The 18048-nt window shown below is 51.1% G+C and overlaps 1 protein-coding gene across 1 annotated transcript in view; it reads left to right on the forward strand.

Annotated features, from left to right (window-relative positions):
- Positions 1–17173, forward strand: part of PTH1R (parathyroid hormone 1 receptor) — a 99682-nt gene extending 82509 nt beyond the window's left edge. The window contains exons 9-10 of the mRNA XM_054171284.1: positions 15869–15924; positions 17022–17173. Of these exons, the coding sequence (XP_054027259.1) occupies positions 15869–15924; positions 17022–17173 (208 nt within the window). The remainder of the gene's footprint in view (positions 1–15868; positions 15925–17021) is intronic.
- Positions 17174–18048: the final 875 nt, after the last annotated feature.

Below are 18048 nucleotides of genomic sequence, written 5' to 3' on the forward strand. Positions count from 1 at the left end.
CAGCTGAGCAATGCTCAGCAAGAGCTGAAGGGAGCCTGGGGGGCAAGAGGCTGGGGCCAGGCTCTGCTCAGTGGTGCCCAGGGACAGCACAAGGGGCAGAGGGCACAAAGTGGAGCCCAGGAGGTTCCACCTGAAGAGGAGGAGAAAGTTGTTTGGTGTGAGGGTGCTGGAGACCTGTCCCAGGCTGCCCAGAGAGGTTGTGGAGTCTCCTGGTGTGGAGAGCTTCCAACCCCCCCTGGGCACTGTGCTCCTGGGCACTGTGCTGTGGGTGCCCTGCTGGAGCAGGGATTGGGCTGGATGATCTCCAGAGCTCCCTTCCAACCCCTCCCTGCTGGGATCCTGGATTCTTCCCTGTGTTCCTGAAGAAAGGATGTCAGAACCTGGGGCAAGAGAGTGATGCAATCATTTCTACCCACACTGAACCACATCCAGCTCAGATACCTGAGTTCTCAGCCCAGGCTCTGCCCATGAATGGAGACCTGGCCAGGCAACATCTGCAGCACAGAACAGCTGCTCAAAGAGAGTAATGTTTTGCTTGACAGAAAGAGATGGAGCAGGGAGCAAATGCCTTGAGCAGAGCCTGACTTGAAGCTGCTGCATTTGTCTGCACAGAAGCCAAAAAGCTCTCAAAATTGGTCTGGATGGGGAAACCACTGAACATTTTCACTCATTCATCAAATGAGCAAATCTCCTCTGGGCTTGGGACCCTCTGAGGAGCAGCTCCTCCCCTTCCAAGCACTGACTCCATTCTCTACAGGCAATGCTAGTAGCAGGGCAGTCCAAACCAAAGGAGATCCTCCATGTGTGGGGAGAGGCAGCTTAATCCCCTATGGTCACATCCACACCTGGGAACCTGCACCTTTCCACCTCAGCCTGGGGCTCCAACGTCACTGCCACCAAAGGAGACAACAGAGGGTGACAATGGTAAAACAACAGAATCATTTAGGTTGGAAAAGAGCTTTAACATCATCCAGTCCAACCTTTGACCCAGCACTGCCAGGGCACCACTAAGCCATGCTCCACAGCACCCCTCCAGGGATGGGGACTCCACCACTGCCCTGGGCAGCCTGAGCCAGGTCTTGACAACTCTCAAGGAGAAGAAATTGTTCCTCATGTCCAAACCAAACCTCCCCTGGGGCAACCTGAGGCTGTTTTCTATTTCCCACCAAGCAGCATCATATGCTCCACAGCTGAGTTGTCCTCCTGAACCAGACACAGATGTCCTCAGCTGGCTGTTCATTCTCTTGACAGAGACTACAAAATAAAGGTGTTGAGAAGAGATTGACTCCCCCCTGGCTCCAGCCTCCCTTCAGGGAGTAGCAGAGAGCCAGAAGGTCTCCCCTCAGCCTCCTCCAGGCTCAACACCCCCAGCTCCCTCAGTTGTTCCTCCCCAGCCCTATTCTCCAGACCCTTCCCCAGCTTGGTTGCCCTTCCCTGGCCCTGCTCCAGCTCCTCAATGTCCTTCTTGGAGTGAAGGGCCCAAAACTGACCTCAGGATTTGAGGTTTGGCCTCACCAGTGCCCAGTCCAGGAGGACAATCCCTGCCCTGCTCCTGCTGGCCACACCACTGCTGATCCAGGCCAGGATGCTGGTGGCCTCCTTGGCCCCCTGGGCAACCCCTGGCTCTTCTCCAGCTGTCTCTTGGCCAACACCTCCAGGTCCCTTCCCACCAGGCAGCTTTGCACTGTGCAAGCAGATTAGAGTTGAGTAGTGAATGTTGCACCTTGAGCTGTGAAGGCAATGAACTCCTCAGCTGCCTGCCTTACATCCTCAGTCAGAGGTGCAGATGCTGAGCTTCAAAAGGCAAAGTGATCTTTCCCTCACTGCCACAGAACTGAGCTCCACCACCAGGACTCCTCATGCCAGAGGGCTGTGGGCAAACTGTGCAGCACTGCTGCTGAGCCAGCAGCGCTCAGGAAGCTCCATCCAGCAGGCTCCAGGAGGGGAGGGGATGACATCCTCAGCCAGCAGTGAAAGCAAGACTCTGCTGGGGTGGAAGGAGAGCATCAGCAGAGACAGCCCACAGCATCCTTTCCAGTGCATTACACCCAGAGCAAAGGAGTTTGGGCTGAGCAAACAGAGACTGCTGTGGCCAAGGAGGATGCTTGGAGGGTTGCCATCAACCTGTCCCCTTCTGCTGGGAGCTGATAGTGGCAATCCCAGCACTCCTGCTGCTGGAGTCGCCCTCGGGGCCTTCTGATGAGCTGTAAAATGCTTTGCTTCCCCTCCAATTAATTAAAGAGCTATCTACAGCAGCCAGAGCAGCAGGATTTTGCACCTGGCATGTCAAGGAGCCAGCTGTCCTTCCTCCCTGGAGCTACAGGAGTTTGTCCTGCTGCAGACAGGGGGAATGCAGTCGCAGAGAGAGCCTACAGCTCCCGTGGAGGAGCACATTTCTGTTCACTGTGTTGGCTCTTCCCTCCCTCTCTCCTCTCTCAGCCTCTCTTTTCCCTACTCATCTTCCCTGGACAGTTTCTTCTCCATGTTCTTTGAGTCACAGAGTGCTGGTAGCAATGGTAAAGCCATCCAGCTGCTGGGGAATTTGTGCCCTGAGCCCTCCAGCCTGCAGAGAAGGACTCATGTGCATTACCACTACACCCCAAAATCATCCTCACCTCTCTAGGCTAGCTCTAAACGAGCTGGAAGGGTTTGGAGTCAGATGGAGCAGGCACTGAAGCTTAAATGCAGGGGGTCCAGCAACTTCCAATTAGCAGGAGATGACTTCAGGGGGTGCTTCAGAGGGGGTCACTGCTCCCCCACCCCTTGGGCTGTCAGCTTCCTCAGCTGCTGCAACAGTAAACCTCCTCTCCAGGCTGCAGAGGAAATCCTGCTGATCTTGGGAGGCTGGGCCTTAATTCACACAAAGTGTGAAGTTAGGTGCAGAAAGCTGGTCATGAACTCAGGCTCTCAGGAAGCCAAGCAAATCCTTCTGGAAAAATATTGATAATGGGGGGGGAAAAAGGAGAGAAAGTTGGAACAGGAAGGAAAGTGGAGGGGGAGGGGGAGGCTCAGAGAAGGGAAGGTGAAACCTGATCAATCAAAATTCCCCCTGAGAGCCCCAACCACACTTTCCCTGGAGGAGAAGCTGGAGCTAGAAGCTGCCTTTCAGCTTGCAAGCCTTGGCTTGCCTTCAGCTCCCTCTATGCAGCCCTTGTCCCATTTACTGCACTTGTGGAATTGATTAGTCCAGAGAGGCACAGCCCTCCTGAAAAGAGCTATTTGAAACCCCAGCAATAATCAGGTGGGGCTGAATTCCTCTGTGACTCCAAGAGGGCAACTGCAGGTCTCAGGGTGGAGAAGGAGCACTGCCCAGGAGGCACCGTCCCTGGAGGTGTCCAAGAAGGATGGAGACAGCACTTGGTCTGATGGCCATGGTGGGGTTAGGTCAGTGCTTGGACTTGGTGGTCTTAGAGGGGTTTTCCAGCCAAACCAGTCCTATGATTCTATAGCAATGGCATCCAGACAAAGCAGTGTCAGCAGGTGACAAGAGGCAGAGTTCTGGGGACCAGGGGGCAGTCACTGGGCTAGAGAAAGGATCAGAAGTACATGTGGAGCTGCACAATTATCACCCACTGCTCCCAACAGTGATGCTTCTGCTCCTGTGGGGTTCCTCTGGATCACAGAATCAATAAGGTTGGAAAAGACCTCAAAGACCATCAAGTCCAAGCTGTCACCCAACACCTCCTGACAATCCTGACCATCCACTGCTTTGGGTGGGAAGGGACCTCCCAAGCTCATCCAGTCCAATTCCCTGCAGCTAGCAGGGACAGCTGCAACCAGAGCCCCAAAGGACCTGAGCTGGAGGGGTTCCAGGGAAGGGGCAGCTCCCACCTCTTTGGGCACCCTGGGCCATTGTGGGCCAGATGAATGTGAAACTGCAGATACTGCACCTGGACCACTCAGGTTTGGGGTTAGAGAGGGGGAACTACAGGAGAGAGTCCAGAATGCTGAAGGAGCTGGGGCATGAGGAGCAAAGGCTGAGAGCCCTGGGGCTGAGAGCCTGCAGAAGAGCAGCCCCAGAGGGCAGCTGAGCAATGCTCAGCAAGAGCTGAAGGCAGCCTGGGGGGCAAGAGGCTGGGGCCAGGCTCTGCTGAGTGGTGCCCAGGGACAGCACAAGGGGCAGTCCAACCCCCCCTGCAGTGAGCAGGGACATCTCCAACCAAAGCCATTGTCACAGTGCTGGGCAAATAGGGACAATTATTTTCTTGGCTTGCTTGGCAAAGCTAAAAACAGCCCCAAAAAAACCCCCAACCAACCAACCACCACCACCAGGACTAGTCTGACATTAAAGCAATCTTCTTTCTTTGATGGGGGGAAGGGATTAGCATCCAAACCTTGGAATGCAGCAGATTAATGGATTAACAATAAACCCCTTGAAGGCTTCTTCATTTGGGATCAGCAGGGAACAACAACAAGCAGAAATGAACATGCTGCAGAGTTATCAAATCCTCTCAAAAGGAGGTCTGGCTTCAGCTCTGACATGAGAAGGATTGCTGCCTTCTGATGCTGCCTGTCTGAAATGGCTGGGGAAAGAGAAAAACAAACAGCACCAGAACTGTTCAGCCAGCATGGAGCCCAGGGGCTGCCTTCCATCCCCTCCCACCCCCCCGGAGCCCAGGGGCTGCCTTCCACCCCCTCCCACCCCCCCGGAGCCCAGGGGCTGCCTTCCATCCCCTCCCACCCCCCCGGAGCCCAGGGGCTGCCTTCCATCCCCTCCCACCCCCCCGGAGCCCAGGGGCTGCCTTCCATCCCCTCCCACCCCCCCCGGAGCCCAGGGGCTGCCTTCCATCCCCTCCCTCCCCCCCGGAGCCCAGGGGCTGCCTTCCATCCCCTCCCACCCCCCCGGAGCCCAGGGGCTGCCTTCCACCCCCTCCCACCCCCCCCGGAGCCCAGGGGCTGCCTTCCATCCCCTCCCTCCCCCCGGAGCCCAGGGGCTGCCTTCCATCCCCTCCCACCCCCCCCGGAGCCCAGGGGCTGCCTTCCACCCCCTCCCACCCCCCGGAGCCCAGGGGCTGCCTTCCACCCCCTCCCACCCCCCTGGAGCCCAGGGGCTGCCTTCCATCCCCTCCCCCACCCCCCGGAGCCCAGGGGCTGCCTTCCATCCCCTCCCAACCCCCCGGAGCCCAGGGGCTGCCTTCCACCCCCTCCCACCCCCCTGGAGCCCAGGGGCTGCCTTCCATCCCCTCCCTCCCCCCCGGAGCCCAGGGGCTGCCTTCCATCCCCTCCCACCCCCCCGGAGCCCAGGGGCTGCCTTCCACCCCCTCCCACCCCCCCCGGAGCCCAGGGGCTGCCTTCCATCCCCTCCCTCCCCCCCGGAGCCAGGGGCTGCCTTCCATCCCCTCCCACCCCCCCCGGAGCCCAGGGGCTGCCTTCCACCCCCTCCCACCCCCCGGAGCCCAGGGGCTGCCTTCCACCCCCTCCCACCCCCCTGGAGCCCAGGGGCTGCCTTCCATCCCCTCCCCCACCCCCCGGAGCCCAGGGGCTGCCTTCCATCCCCTCCCCCCCCCCCGGAGCCCAGGGGCTGCCTTCCATCCCCTCCCCCCCCCCCCGGAGCCCAGGGGCTGCCTTCCACCCCCTCCCACCCCCCCGGAGCCCTCCCTGGAGATACTCAAGACCTGCCTCCTGCATTCCTGTGTGACCTGCTCCAGGTGACCCTGCTCTGGCAGGGGGCTTGAACTGGATGAGCTCTGGAGGTCCCCTCCAGCCCCTATCATTCTGTGTCTCTGTGAGTCCAAGCCCCCTGCCAGAGCAGGGTCACCCAGGGCCATGTCCAGAGGGGTCTTGAAAGTCCCCAGAGCTGGAGACTCCAGCACCTGTCTGTGCAGCTCCAGTGCTCTGCCACCCTCCAAGTGAAGGATTCCCTGCTCATGTTTAGACTGAGCTCCCCATGTCCAGGCTTCAACAACCTCTCCATCTGTGGTGGGATGAAGGCTAACACTTCCTGGCAGTTGTGGAAGCCTTCTGGAACAAGAGACACCTCCTACCCAGAGGGCTGAGGACAGCTCAGAGGTCTGTTTGCTATTAATCTCGTTCCTCTTTTTGCTTCCCAGGGAAGGGTGGGGATAGGAATGTTGGACTTAGCAGCCTGCTGATGGCCCTGGCTTGTGCTGCTCACCTCCCACATGCTTCACACTCCAGCAGAGGCTGGGATGTGTCAGCCCTGTACCTGTATCCTCTTCCAGTGCCTTCAGCAGGGAGAGCATCAGCTTGATGACCTCCATCATGACCAGGTGTTAGCCTGGGCACACAGGTGGCAGCTGCTGGTGGGGATGGTGGTAACCCTCCTGCTGTCCTCACACTGCACTAGCAAGGAGGATGTGGCTTGGGTGAGCCAGGTTTCAGGAGCTACAGGAGTCTCCTTTCTTCCCACCTCTGGGATTCAAGTGCATCCAGCCACCCCTCACAGGCTCACAGGGCGTCAGGGGTTGGAAGGGACCTCTGGAGATCCTCCAGTGCAACCTCCCTGCCAGAGCAGGAGCATGGAACCCAGCACAGGTCACACAGAACACATCCAGACAGGGCTGGGAAGGCTCCAGAGCAGGAGACTCCACAACCTCTCTGGGCAGCCTGCTGCAGGGCTCTGGGACCCTCACAGAGAAGAAGTTCCTCCTGGTGTTGAGGTGGAACCTCCTGTGCTGCAGTTTCCATCCATTGCCTCTTGTCCTATCCCAGGGTGCAGCTGAGCAGAGCCTGTGCCCTGCCTCCTGCCCCCCAGCCCTCAGCTATTGATAGACATTGATCAGATCCCCTCTCAGCCTTCTCCTCTCCAGACCCTTCATCCCCTTCCAGAATCACCTGGCTGGAAAAGACTTTAAGATCCTCGAGTCCAACATCTCCCTGCACACAGTGAGACCATGGCCTAAGCACCCATCCATTGTACCTGATGCAATGAAGCCCAGGGGCTGAGCTCAGGAGAAAAACCGTGTCAGACCTCACAGTCTGGCTTCCTCCCTTCTCAGAGGGCAGCAGAAAGGTCCTCTCCCCAGAGGGGAGGGAGAGGAGTGTAGAGGAAGGAGAGAAGCACAGCCTGCAGCGTTGGCTGAGCTCCATTCCCCTCTGCCTGGACACAGAGCAATCTGCTGGTTCAGGGAGAGGTCCCACAGAGAGGGCTGGAGCTGGGTTTCTGTCCTGCCATGACATCCTCACCTCTCCTGGCTCTGCCTTCATCCCACCCATTACACACCCACCAGGCAAGCGAGGTCAGAGCAGCCCTCAGAGAGCAGAGCAGACAGTTCACAGAGGGGCTGAGAGGACAGGGAGAGGGCAACTGGCTGCTGAGTTCTGACAGCTCAAGATCATAGAATCACAGAACCATGGAATGGTTTGGGTAGGAAGGGAGTTAAAGCTCATCCAGTCCCAGCCCCTGCAGCCAGCAGGGACAGCTGCAGCCAGGGCAGGCTGCTCCCAGCCCCAACCAGCCTGAGCTGCACTGGTGCCAGGCAGGGGGCAGCTCCCAGCTCTCTGGGCAGCCTGGCACAGGCTCTCACCACCCTCAGCACAAAAAAATCTCTTCCTTCTCTCTCTGAATCTGAGTCTCCCTCTCCAAGTTCAAACCACCAACCTTGTCCTGTCCCAGCAGGATCCCTGCTCCAAACTCTGTCCCCAGCTCTCTGCTCAGCCCTTGAAGCACTGAAGGCCTCCAGAAGCTCTCCCTGCAGCCTTCTCCTCTCCAGGCTGCCCAAGGCCAACTCTCTCAGCCTGGCCTCAGTCCTGTCATAAAGCCACCCATCAGGACAGACAAATGTCAACCCCAGCCAGAGCAGCAAAGATGCCACTGAAAAAACCACCTACAGTTGGGTCCTGGTTGTGGGCACCATCTCCATAGAGAATGGAATGGAACAGAACAGAATAGAATGGAATAAACCAGGTTGGAAAAGACCTTTGAGATCATCCAGTCCAACCTCCCACCCAACACCATCTCATCAACTCAACCATGGCACCAAGGGCCTCATCCAGGCTCTTCCTAAACACCTCCAGGGATGGTGACTCCACCACCTCCCTGGGCAGCACATCCCAAGGGCCAATCTCTCTTGCTGGGAAGAATTTCTTCCTAACATCCAGCTGAACCTCCCCTGGCACAGCTTGAGACTGTGTCCTCTTGTTCTGGTGCTGGGTGCCTGGGAGAAGAGACCAACCCCCACCTGGCTACAACCTCCCTTCAGGGAGCTGGAGAGAGCAAGAAGGTCTCCCCTGAGCCTCCTCCTCTCCAGGCTAAGCAACCCCAGCTCCCTCAGCCTCTCCTCCCAGGGCTGTGCTCCAGACCCCTCCCCAGCTTTGTTGCCCTTCCCTGGACACCTTCCAGCAAGGATCCAGGATTCTCTGGTGGGCTTCTTTTCCTCTGGACTGGACTCTCCTCTGGAGCTTCCTGCACCCTTCCACTCATCCCAGGTTTAAGAATTGCCTTCTTCTGGAAGGGGATGAGAAGAGGAGAAAAGAGAGAGACAGTTTAGCACACCCATGGTGCAATCCACCCCCACGTGGCTCCAACCTCCTTTCAGGGAGCTGGAGAGAGCCAGGTGGTCTCACTCAGCCTCCTCAGCTCAGGCAGAGTCCATATCAACTTCCACCCCCCCCCTACCACGCTGGGATTCTGTTATTCTAGCCCAGGCTGCCCAAAAAGTCTGTGGAGGCTCCTTCTGGGGACCCTCTGCAGCACTCCAATGTCTCTCCAAAGACATCGGGAGTCAAATTCTCTCCTAAAATTCATAAACACGTTTTGAGAGCATCCAGATGGTTTCATGGAGACAGCACCAAATGATCTGAATAAAACCCCCAAAGCCATTCCCTCCCCCTGCTGCAGGAACTCCTCTCACCTCTCTCAGAGCAGATTCTGCCAATTAACAGCTGAGTGGCTGAAAATTCTGTCATCACTGGAGATGGGCTGAGGATCAATGCCTGTGTCTCATTAGGGACTTAATTGGACTTTGGGAACATCCTTCATGACTGCAGCCTTCCCACCTGGAGCAGAAGGCTTCCATTTTCTAACCCAGGAGGAGGAGGAGGAAAAAAAACTCCCATCTTTGTATCCAGAAAGAGATGGCAGTGAAGAGTTTGCCACTTCTGTGGAACTCAAGCAATGAAACTCACAAACAACAACAAAAAAGAAACCCAAACAGTGAAACACACACACACACACCCCCAAAAAATAAACCCCAAAAAATGAAGCCCAAGAAGATTAAACCCAAGAAAATTAAACCCCAAAAGGTTAAACCCCAAGAAAATTAAACCCAAGAAAATTAAACCCCCAAAGATTAAACCCCAAGAAGATTAAACCCCAAGAAAATTAACCCCCCAAAGATTAAACCCCAGAAGATTAAACCCCCCAAAGATTAAACCCCCAGAAGATTAAACCCCAAGAAAATTAAACCCCCAAAGATTAAACCCCAAGAAGATTAAACCCCAAGAAGATTAAACCCCAAGAAGATTAAACCCCAAGAAGATTAAACCCCCAGAAAATTAAACCCCCAAAGATTAAACCCCCAGAAGATTAAACCCCCAAAGATTAAACCCCAAGAAAATTAAACCCCAAAAGGTTAAACCTCAAGAAAATTAAACCCCCAAAGGTTAAACCCCAAGAAAATTAAACCCCAAGAAGATTAAACCCAAGAAAATTAAACCCCCAAAGATTAAACCCAAGAAAATTAAGCCCCAAGAAGATTAAGCCCCAAGAAGATTAAGCCCCAAGAGGTGAAACCAGAGAAAATTAAGCTCCAAAAGAAACTAAGAAAGTGAAACCCAAGAAATTAAGCCCCAAAAAATGAACCCCCAAAAAAGTATGAAACCCAAGCAATTCAGCCCCAAAAAATTGAACCCAGGAAAGGAAACCCAAAAGATTAAACCCAAGGAAATTAAAGCCAGAAAAAGAAACCTGAGAAATTAAACCCCCAAAAAATAAACCCAGAAAGTGAAACCCAGAAAATGAAACCAGAGAAATTAAGCCCAAATAAATGAAACCCAAAAGATTTAACCAGAGAAAATTAAATCCCCCAAAATGAACCCAAAATGAAACCAGAGAAAATTAAATCCCCAAAATTAAACCCAAGAAAATTAACCCCCAAAAAAAGATCAAACCCAGAAAGCAAAACCCAAGAAATGAAGCCCCAAAAATGAAACCCAAAAAGTCAAATCCAGAAGATTAAACCCAAGATATTAAACCCCTAAAAGTAAAATGAAACCCAAGGAAATGAAACCCAGAAATTAGGCCCCAAAAATGAAACCCAAAAAAAATTAAATCAGAGAAAATTAAACACCCCCAAAAATGGAAACCCCCCCAAAAAAATTAAACCCAGAAAGTGACAGCCAAGAAATTAAGCCCCAAAAGAGATGAAAGCCAGAAAATATGAACCCCCAAAATATTAAACCCAGAAGACTAAACCCAAAAAGAGTAAACTCCCCCAAAATTAAAGCCCCCCAAACTTAAACTCCCCCAAAAATGAAAGTCCAGAAGATTAAACCCCAAGAAATTAAACCCCAAAAACGAAACCTGAGAAAAAAATGAAACCCAAGAAAATGAAACCAAAAAATGAAACCCAAAGGATTAAACCAGAGGAAATTAAACCCCAAAAGTGAAACCCAAGAAAATGAAACCCAAAAGAATTAAACTCAGAAAGTGAAACCCATGGAAAATGAAACCCAAGAAAAATTTAAACCCCAAAAAAATTTCAACCCAAAAAGTGAAAGCCCAGAAATGAAGCCTCAAAAATGAAACCCAAAAGATTTAAGCAGAGAAAATTAAACCCCTAAAAAAATCCAACCCAGAAAATGAAACCAAAGAAATGCAGCCCCAAAAAGTCAAATCCAGAAGAGTAAACCCAAGAAATTGAACCCCCCCCAAAAAAAACCCTGAGAAAATGAAACCCAAGAAAATTAACACCAAAAAAAGAAACCCAGAAAATGAAACCCAAAAGACTAAACCTAAGAAAGTAAACCCCAAAAATGAAACCCAAAAAGTGAAACCCAAGAGATTAAACCAGAGAAAATTAAGCCCCCAAAAATTAAACCTGAGAAAATGAACCCCAAGAAATTAAACCCCCCAAAAAATTAAACCCAGAAAATGAAAGCCAAGAAATTAAGACCAACAAAAAAAAAAAAAAGGAAACCCAAAAAGTGAAACCCAAAAGATTGAACCAGAGAAAATTCAATCCCAAAAATGAGAGCCAAAGAAAATTAAACCCAGAAGTGGAAACCTAAGAAATGAAGCCCCGAAAATGAAACCCAGAAAAATATAGAACCCAAAAAATCTGAAACCCAAGAAAAAAGAAACCCAGAAATGAAACCCAAAAGATTAAACCAGAGAAAATGAAACCCAGAAAGTGAAACCCAAAGAAATGAAGCCCCAAAAATGAAACCCAAGAAAATTAAACCCCCAAAAAGTGCAACCCAAAAGATTAAACCAGAGAAAATTAAATCCCAAAACTGAAACCCAAGAAATAAGAAACCCAAGAAACTAAGCCCAGAAAATTAAACCCCCAAAACATTAAACCCAAAAGATGGAACCCAAGAAATGAAGCCCCCCAAAAAATGAAACCTAAAAATTATGAAACCCAAGAATCATGAAACCCCAAAAAAAATTGAAACCCCAAAAGTGAAAGCCCAGAAATGAAGCCTCAAAAAAATGAAACCCAAAAAGTGAAACCCAAAAGGTTAAACCAGAGAAAATTAAACCCTCTAAAAAAAATTCAACCCAGAAAATGAAGCCAAAGGAATGAAGCCCCAAAAAGGAAACCTAAAAAACTATGAAACCCAAGGAATTAAACCCAGAAAATGAAACCCAGAAAATGAAAGCCAAGAAATGAAGCCCCAAAAAGGAAACCCAGAAAGTCAAATCCAGAAGATTAAACCCAAGAAATTAAACCCCAAAAATAAACCTGAGAACAATGAAACCCACGAAAAATAAACCCCCCCCAAAAAATAATGAAACCCAGAAAATGAAACCCAAAAGAGTAAACCCAAGACATTAAACCCCAAAAAATGAAAGCCAAAAGAGTAAACCAGGGAAAATGAAACCCAGAAAATGAAAGCCAAAAGAGTAAACCAGGGAAAATGAAACCCAGAGAATGAAAGCCAAGAAATTAAGACCAAAAAAAAATAATGAAACCCAAAAAGTGAAACCCAAAAGGTTAAACCAGAGACAATTAAATCCCAAAAATGAAAGCCAAAGAAAATGAAACCCAAACAAAAAAATATTAAACCCAGCGGTGGAAACCTAAGAAATGAAGCCCCAAAAATGAAACCCAAAAAATATATAGAACCCAAAAAATCTGAAACCCAAGAAAAAAGAAACCCAGAAAGTGAAAGCTAAGAAATGAAGCCTCAAAAATGAAACCCAAAAGATTAAACCAGAGAAAATGAAACCCAGAAAGTGAAACCCACAGAAATGAAGCCCCAAAAATGAAACCCCAAGAAAATTAACCCCCCAAAAAAGATTAAACCAGAGAAAATGAAACCCCAACAATGAAACCCAAGGAATATGAAACCCAAGGAATTAAACCCAGAAAATGAAAGCCAAGAAATGAAGCCCCAAAAAAATGAAACCCAAAAGGTCAAATCCAGAAGATTAAACCCAAGAAATTAAATCCCAAAATTATACCTGAGAAGAATGAAACCCAAGAAAAATAAACCCCCAAGAAAAATAAACCCCCAAGAAAAATGAACCCCCAAGAAAAATGAAACCCAGAAAAAGAAACCCAAAAGAGTGAACCCAAGACATTAAACCCCAAGAAAATGAAACCCAGAAAATGAAAGCCAAGAAATTAAGACCAAAAAAAAATAATGAAACCCAAAAAGTGAAACCCAAAAGGTCAAACCAGAGAAAATTAAATCCCAAAAATGAAAGCCAAAGAAAATGAAACCCAAACAAAAAAAAGTTAAACCCAGAAGTAGAAACCTAAGAAATGAAGCCCCAAAAATTGAACCTAAAAGAAAATATAGAACCCAAAAATCTGAAACCCGAGAAAAAAGAAACCCAGAAAGTGAAACCTATAGAAATGAAGCCTCAAAAATGAAACCCCCCAAAAATTAAACCCAAGAAATAATTAAAGCCCCCCAAAAAATTAAACCCAGAAAGTGAAACCCAAGAATGGAAGCCCCCAAAAATGAAACCCAAAAAGCGAAACCCAAAAGATTAAACCGGAGAAAATTAAACCCAGAAAGTGAAACCCAAGAAATGAAGCCCCAAAAATGAAACCCAAAATCCAGCAGAGAAAATTAAACCTAGAAAATGAAACCCCAGAAAATTAAACCCCCAAAAACATTAAACCCAGAAAGTGAAACCCAAGAATGGAAGCCCCCAAAAATGAAGCCCCCAAAAATATGAAACCCAAGAAATGAAGCCCCAAGAATGAAACCCAAAAGACTAAACCCAAGAAAATGACACCCCCCAAAAAAAATAATTGAAACCAGAAAATTAAACCCGAGGAATTAAGCCCAAAAAGTGCAACCCAAAAGGTGAAACCAGAGAACATTAAATCCCAAAAGTGAACCCAAAGAAAATTAAACACCCCCCAAAAAAAAAAACCCCAAAATGAAACCCAGAAAGTGAAACCCAAAAGATGAAACCGAAAGAAAATGAAACCCAGAAAAGGAAACCAGCGAAAACTAAACCCCAAAAATGAAATCCAAGAAAATTAAACCCCCCAAAAAAAGAGAGAGAGAAGTTAAAACCAGAAAGAGAAACCCAAGAAATTAAGCCCCGAAAATGAAACCTTAAAAAATAGGAAACCCAAGGAAATGAAACCCAAAGAAAATGAAACCCAAAGAAAATGAAACCCAAAGAAAATAAAACCCAAGAAAATGAAACCCAAGGAAAATGAAACCCAAGGAAAATGAAGTCCCCAAAAGTGAAACCCAAAAGATGAAACCCAAAAGATGAAACCTAAAACACTGAAACCCAAGAAACTAAGCCCAAATAATGAACACCCCCCCCCCCCCCAAAAAAAAATATGAATCCCAAGAAATGAAGCCCCCCAAAAAATGAAACCCACAGAAATGAAAGCCAGCAAATGCAAACCCAGGAAATGAAGCCCCAAACAGTCACAGACTCACAGAATGGGCTGGGCTGGAAAGGAGCTCTAAAGGCCACCCACTCCAAGCCCCTCCGCAGTACCCAGGCCCCTCCTCAGCTGGATCAGGGTGCCCAGAGCCTTACCTCGCATGTGGGCAGGGATGGGAGCTCAGCTCCGCCAGACTCTTCCCAGGCAGCTTCCCGCAGGATGCAGGTGTGGGGGCACGGGGCAGGAGCAGCTCCGCGAGCTGCAGCCGCGCTGAGGGCACGTTTCTTGGCAGGCTCCAGGAAGGCAATAAAAAACCAGACAGCTGAGAGCTTTGCAAAGTGAAATGTGATCGAGAAGCACAAGACCCAGAGAGAGAATTAGCAGGGTATCCCATGATGTCACCTCCAGCAGGCGCTTTCCTGGCTCAGACGGACAATCCCCCGAGTCCAAGGCTGCAGATGAAACATCTCAGAGGCATCTGCTGCTATTCCCTCGCTCTCTTATCCTCCTCTCCACTGAGGCAGCTCTGCCCAGGTCCTGTAAACATCCACCATCAATGAGGTGTGAATATTTAGCTTCCAAAGCTGCTCAAGTGTGAAGGGCATCCAGTCAAGGAGGTTGGGAAGGCAGCAGTGGGAAGTTATTTCCAGGCTTGCTCGGAACGTCGCCGCGTGGCAGCTCCTCCAGATCCTCCTGAAGTGGATCCGTGCCCCCAGTTAGTCAAAGGAGTCAGGAAGGTCCAGCAGACACACTGCACTGGGCATGAGCCCGTGTGCTTGGAAAGCAGAAGGGACATTCATCATCCCTGGGGTTTCCTCCCTGCCCTTGGAAGTGCTTCACATAGCACCAGCACTTTGGAAACCTCTGGCTCTGCTCTCCCTGAGCAAGAAGGTCAAGCTGCCCACGGCCAGGTCTGCCCTGCTGAATGAGATGTATCAGAGCAACCTTTGCTCCTCTGTGACCTCAGTCTCGGCCACCAGCTGGTACAACACATCCTGCACCCCCATTGTTACAGTGTTTTCATGGTGGACACGTGTGGACTGCCCACTGGAAGCTGTTCTTGGCCCAGAGGAACCTCTGAACCATGTCAAGACAACTCTGCCTGACCTGAGCCAAAACCAAGCCAGATCCTGCCACGGCAGCTGAGCAATGCAGACAGAATCATTCAGGTTGGAAAAGAGCCTCAGGATCACCAAGTCCAACCCAGAACCCTGCTCTACAAGGGTCACCCCTAAACCATAGCCCCAAGCACCACATCCAAACCACCTTGAAACACATCCAGGGTTGGTGACTCCACTGCCTCCCTGGGCAGCACATCCCAATGGCCAATCTCTCCCTCTGGGAAGAGTTTCTTCCTCACATCCAGCCCAAACTGCAAAATTGATCTAGAATCATGGAATGGTTGGGGGTGGAGGAGACCTCAAGGATCATCCAGTTCCAACTCCCCTGCCATGGCCAGGGGCACTTCACACTACAGCAGGTTGCTCACAGCCACATCCAGCCTGGGATAGAAAAACCCTCCAGGGATGAGGCTTCCACCACCTCCCTGGGCAACCTGTGCCAGGCTCTCACCACCCTCATGGGAAACATCTTCTTCCTAACATCCAATCTCAATTGCCCCACTTCTAGTTTTGCTCCATCCCCCCCAGACCTATCACTCCCTGACACCCTAAAAGTCCCCCACTCACCCCATTTCCCCCTTTTCTCCTCAAATCCCAGAGCACCTGGGCTCTGTTGGGTTCCCCCTCCCAGCCCAGGTGTGGTCACTTGGCTCAGCCCAGGTTTGGCCACTTGGCTCACCCCAGGTGTGGTCACTTGGCTCAGCCCAGGTGTGGTCCCCACCCTCCCCACCCACTGCCCTATTTATTTGGCCCTAGGAAAGTCAGCCCCCAGCTGAGCCCATCTGGGCTGGAGGATCCTCCTCTTGTCTCCGGTGAGTCCATGGTGCGCACTGGGTGATGGTGGTGGTGACAACAAAGGCCGGGGGGCCTGGTGGCCCCCCGGCTAGGCAGGGCTAGGTTCCATGACTGCTCCAATGCCCTCCCCTCTCCTCCACGGGTGCTGGCTGCGTCGCCTTGCTGGGGTTGAGCTCCTTGGGATGGTATCTTGGCTGGTGAGGGTCTTGCCCCTGGCTCTGGGGTGGGTGCAGAAATAGTGTTGGAGGAACAGGAGGTGTTTAGGTAGGGGAGAGGAGGGGGCAGTGGGGAGTAGGAGCTGCTTTGGGAGGATGAAAGGAGGGGGAGCAGAGTAAGAGCTGCTTAGGGAAGATGAAGGGGAGTTAAACCAGCTGACCTTTAGAGGCTATTTCCACCTCTGACTCCATAACCCCTTGCCATGGGCAGAGATACCTTCTACCAGCCTAAGTCCCCATCTTCAAGGGCATATGTGTGTGTATGTATGTATACTTCATTTTACCTTGTACCTAGAAATCAAAATGTGACCTGGTAGCTGTGCTGAACTGGTGAGTTTGGGGATGTGAAGCTAGCTGCTGTTGAAAATAAGGTCTCCTGTGTGCTGGCATAAGAAATGACCACATGAAATCCAAGAGGGAGTAACAATTATAGCATGGCAACACTCTCCAAACCCTGAGCACTCTTGCTGTGAATGTTTTTCTCTTTACTGTCCAGTCTGAACCTGCCCAGTGGCAGCTTGAGGCTATTGCTTCTCATTCTATCACTAGTTAGCTGTGAGAAGAGACCAGCACCAACCTCTCTACAACCTCCCCTCAGGTAGTTGTAGAGAGCCATGAGGTCTCCCCTCAGCCTTCTCTGTTCCAAACTAACCATCCCCAGTTTCTTCAGTTGCTCCTCACAGCTTCCTTGCCCTCCCCTGCCCTGGCTCCAGCACCTCCCCATCTCTCCTGCACTGAGGTGCCCCAAGCTGGATGCAACACTCAAGGTGTTGCCTCGCCAGAGCTGAGCACGAGTTGTGGTCCTGATGGTAAGTGATGTGGTATGGGGGACAGCAACACAACCAACATCTCCTTCCTCTCCCCCCCAGACAAAGGTTTGTTTCATCTCCGTTGCGTAGGAGATGATGTTCCTGGTGTACACGCTGTCCTCCATCTGCAGGCAATTCACGGGACGTGTCTAGGAGCCCCCAGCTTGGCAGGGAGGCTCAAAGCCGGGCTGCAGAGCGTGCTCCGGGTGGAGCAGCAGCCGGCAGCACGTTCCAGCGCTTGAGCCCTGCTCGGGTCTGCTTTGCAAGTATGTGCTAGGAGCTGTTGCCACCTCGTTATGCGAATAGCCCCAGGGAATTCCCCCAGGGGCTGCTGACAGAGCTGAAAGCCAAAGCCGCGGAGGAATGGTCAGGAGGGGCTTTGCTCGTGGTGCATTGTGCTGTTTGGGGTGGGAAACCTCAGCTCAGAATGAAAAGAAGCACTCAGAACGTTGGGAGTGTTAGCAGGCTCTGCAGAAGCAGGGCAGAGAGGGAAGGTTCTAGAAGCACAGGATTGGTCCAGCTGGAAGAGACCTCCAAGATCAACCAAATGCTGCCATGGCCACAGGCTTCCTGAACACCTCCAGAGGCAGTGCCTCTGCCTCCTCCCTGGGCAATGAGGTGAACCTGGGGAGGTACCTCCAGTCCTGTCCTTGGTGTCAGAGCAGCTCTACCAATGAGGATAAAACTGCTAGAAGGAAGGAAATTAACCTTGACATCCACAGGTGGAAGCTGAACCAAGAGATGCTCATCTGGAGCAGCTTTAGCCATGATAAAGGCAGCATCTGGTCTAAGAATCATGGAATGGGTTGGGTTGGAAGGGACCTTTAGAGGTCATCTAAGTCCAAGCCCCTGCAGCCAGAGCAGGCTGCTCACAGCCCCAACCAGCCTGAGCTGCACTGGTGCCAGGCAGGGGGCAGCTCCCAGCTCTCTGGGCAGCCTGGGACAGGCTCTCACCAACCCCAGCTTACAGAGTTTCTTCCTTCTATCTGAGCTTATTATCTGCTGCTTTCCAGGAATGAGGACCATGTTCAGGGAGCAATCCAGGCTTGCTTTGCTGGACACCAACCTTAGGGCAGAAGCAGCCACTCCCTGGTCTCTCCCTACTGACTTTGGAGGG

This window comes from Dryobates pubescens, chromosome 21, assembly GCF_014839835.1.
Source record: "Dryobates pubescens isolate bDryPub1 chromosome 21, bDryPub1.pri, whole genome shotgun sequence".
NCBI classification, from domain to species: Eukaryota; Metazoa; Chordata; class Aves; order Piciformes; family Picidae; genus Dryobates; species Dryobates pubescens.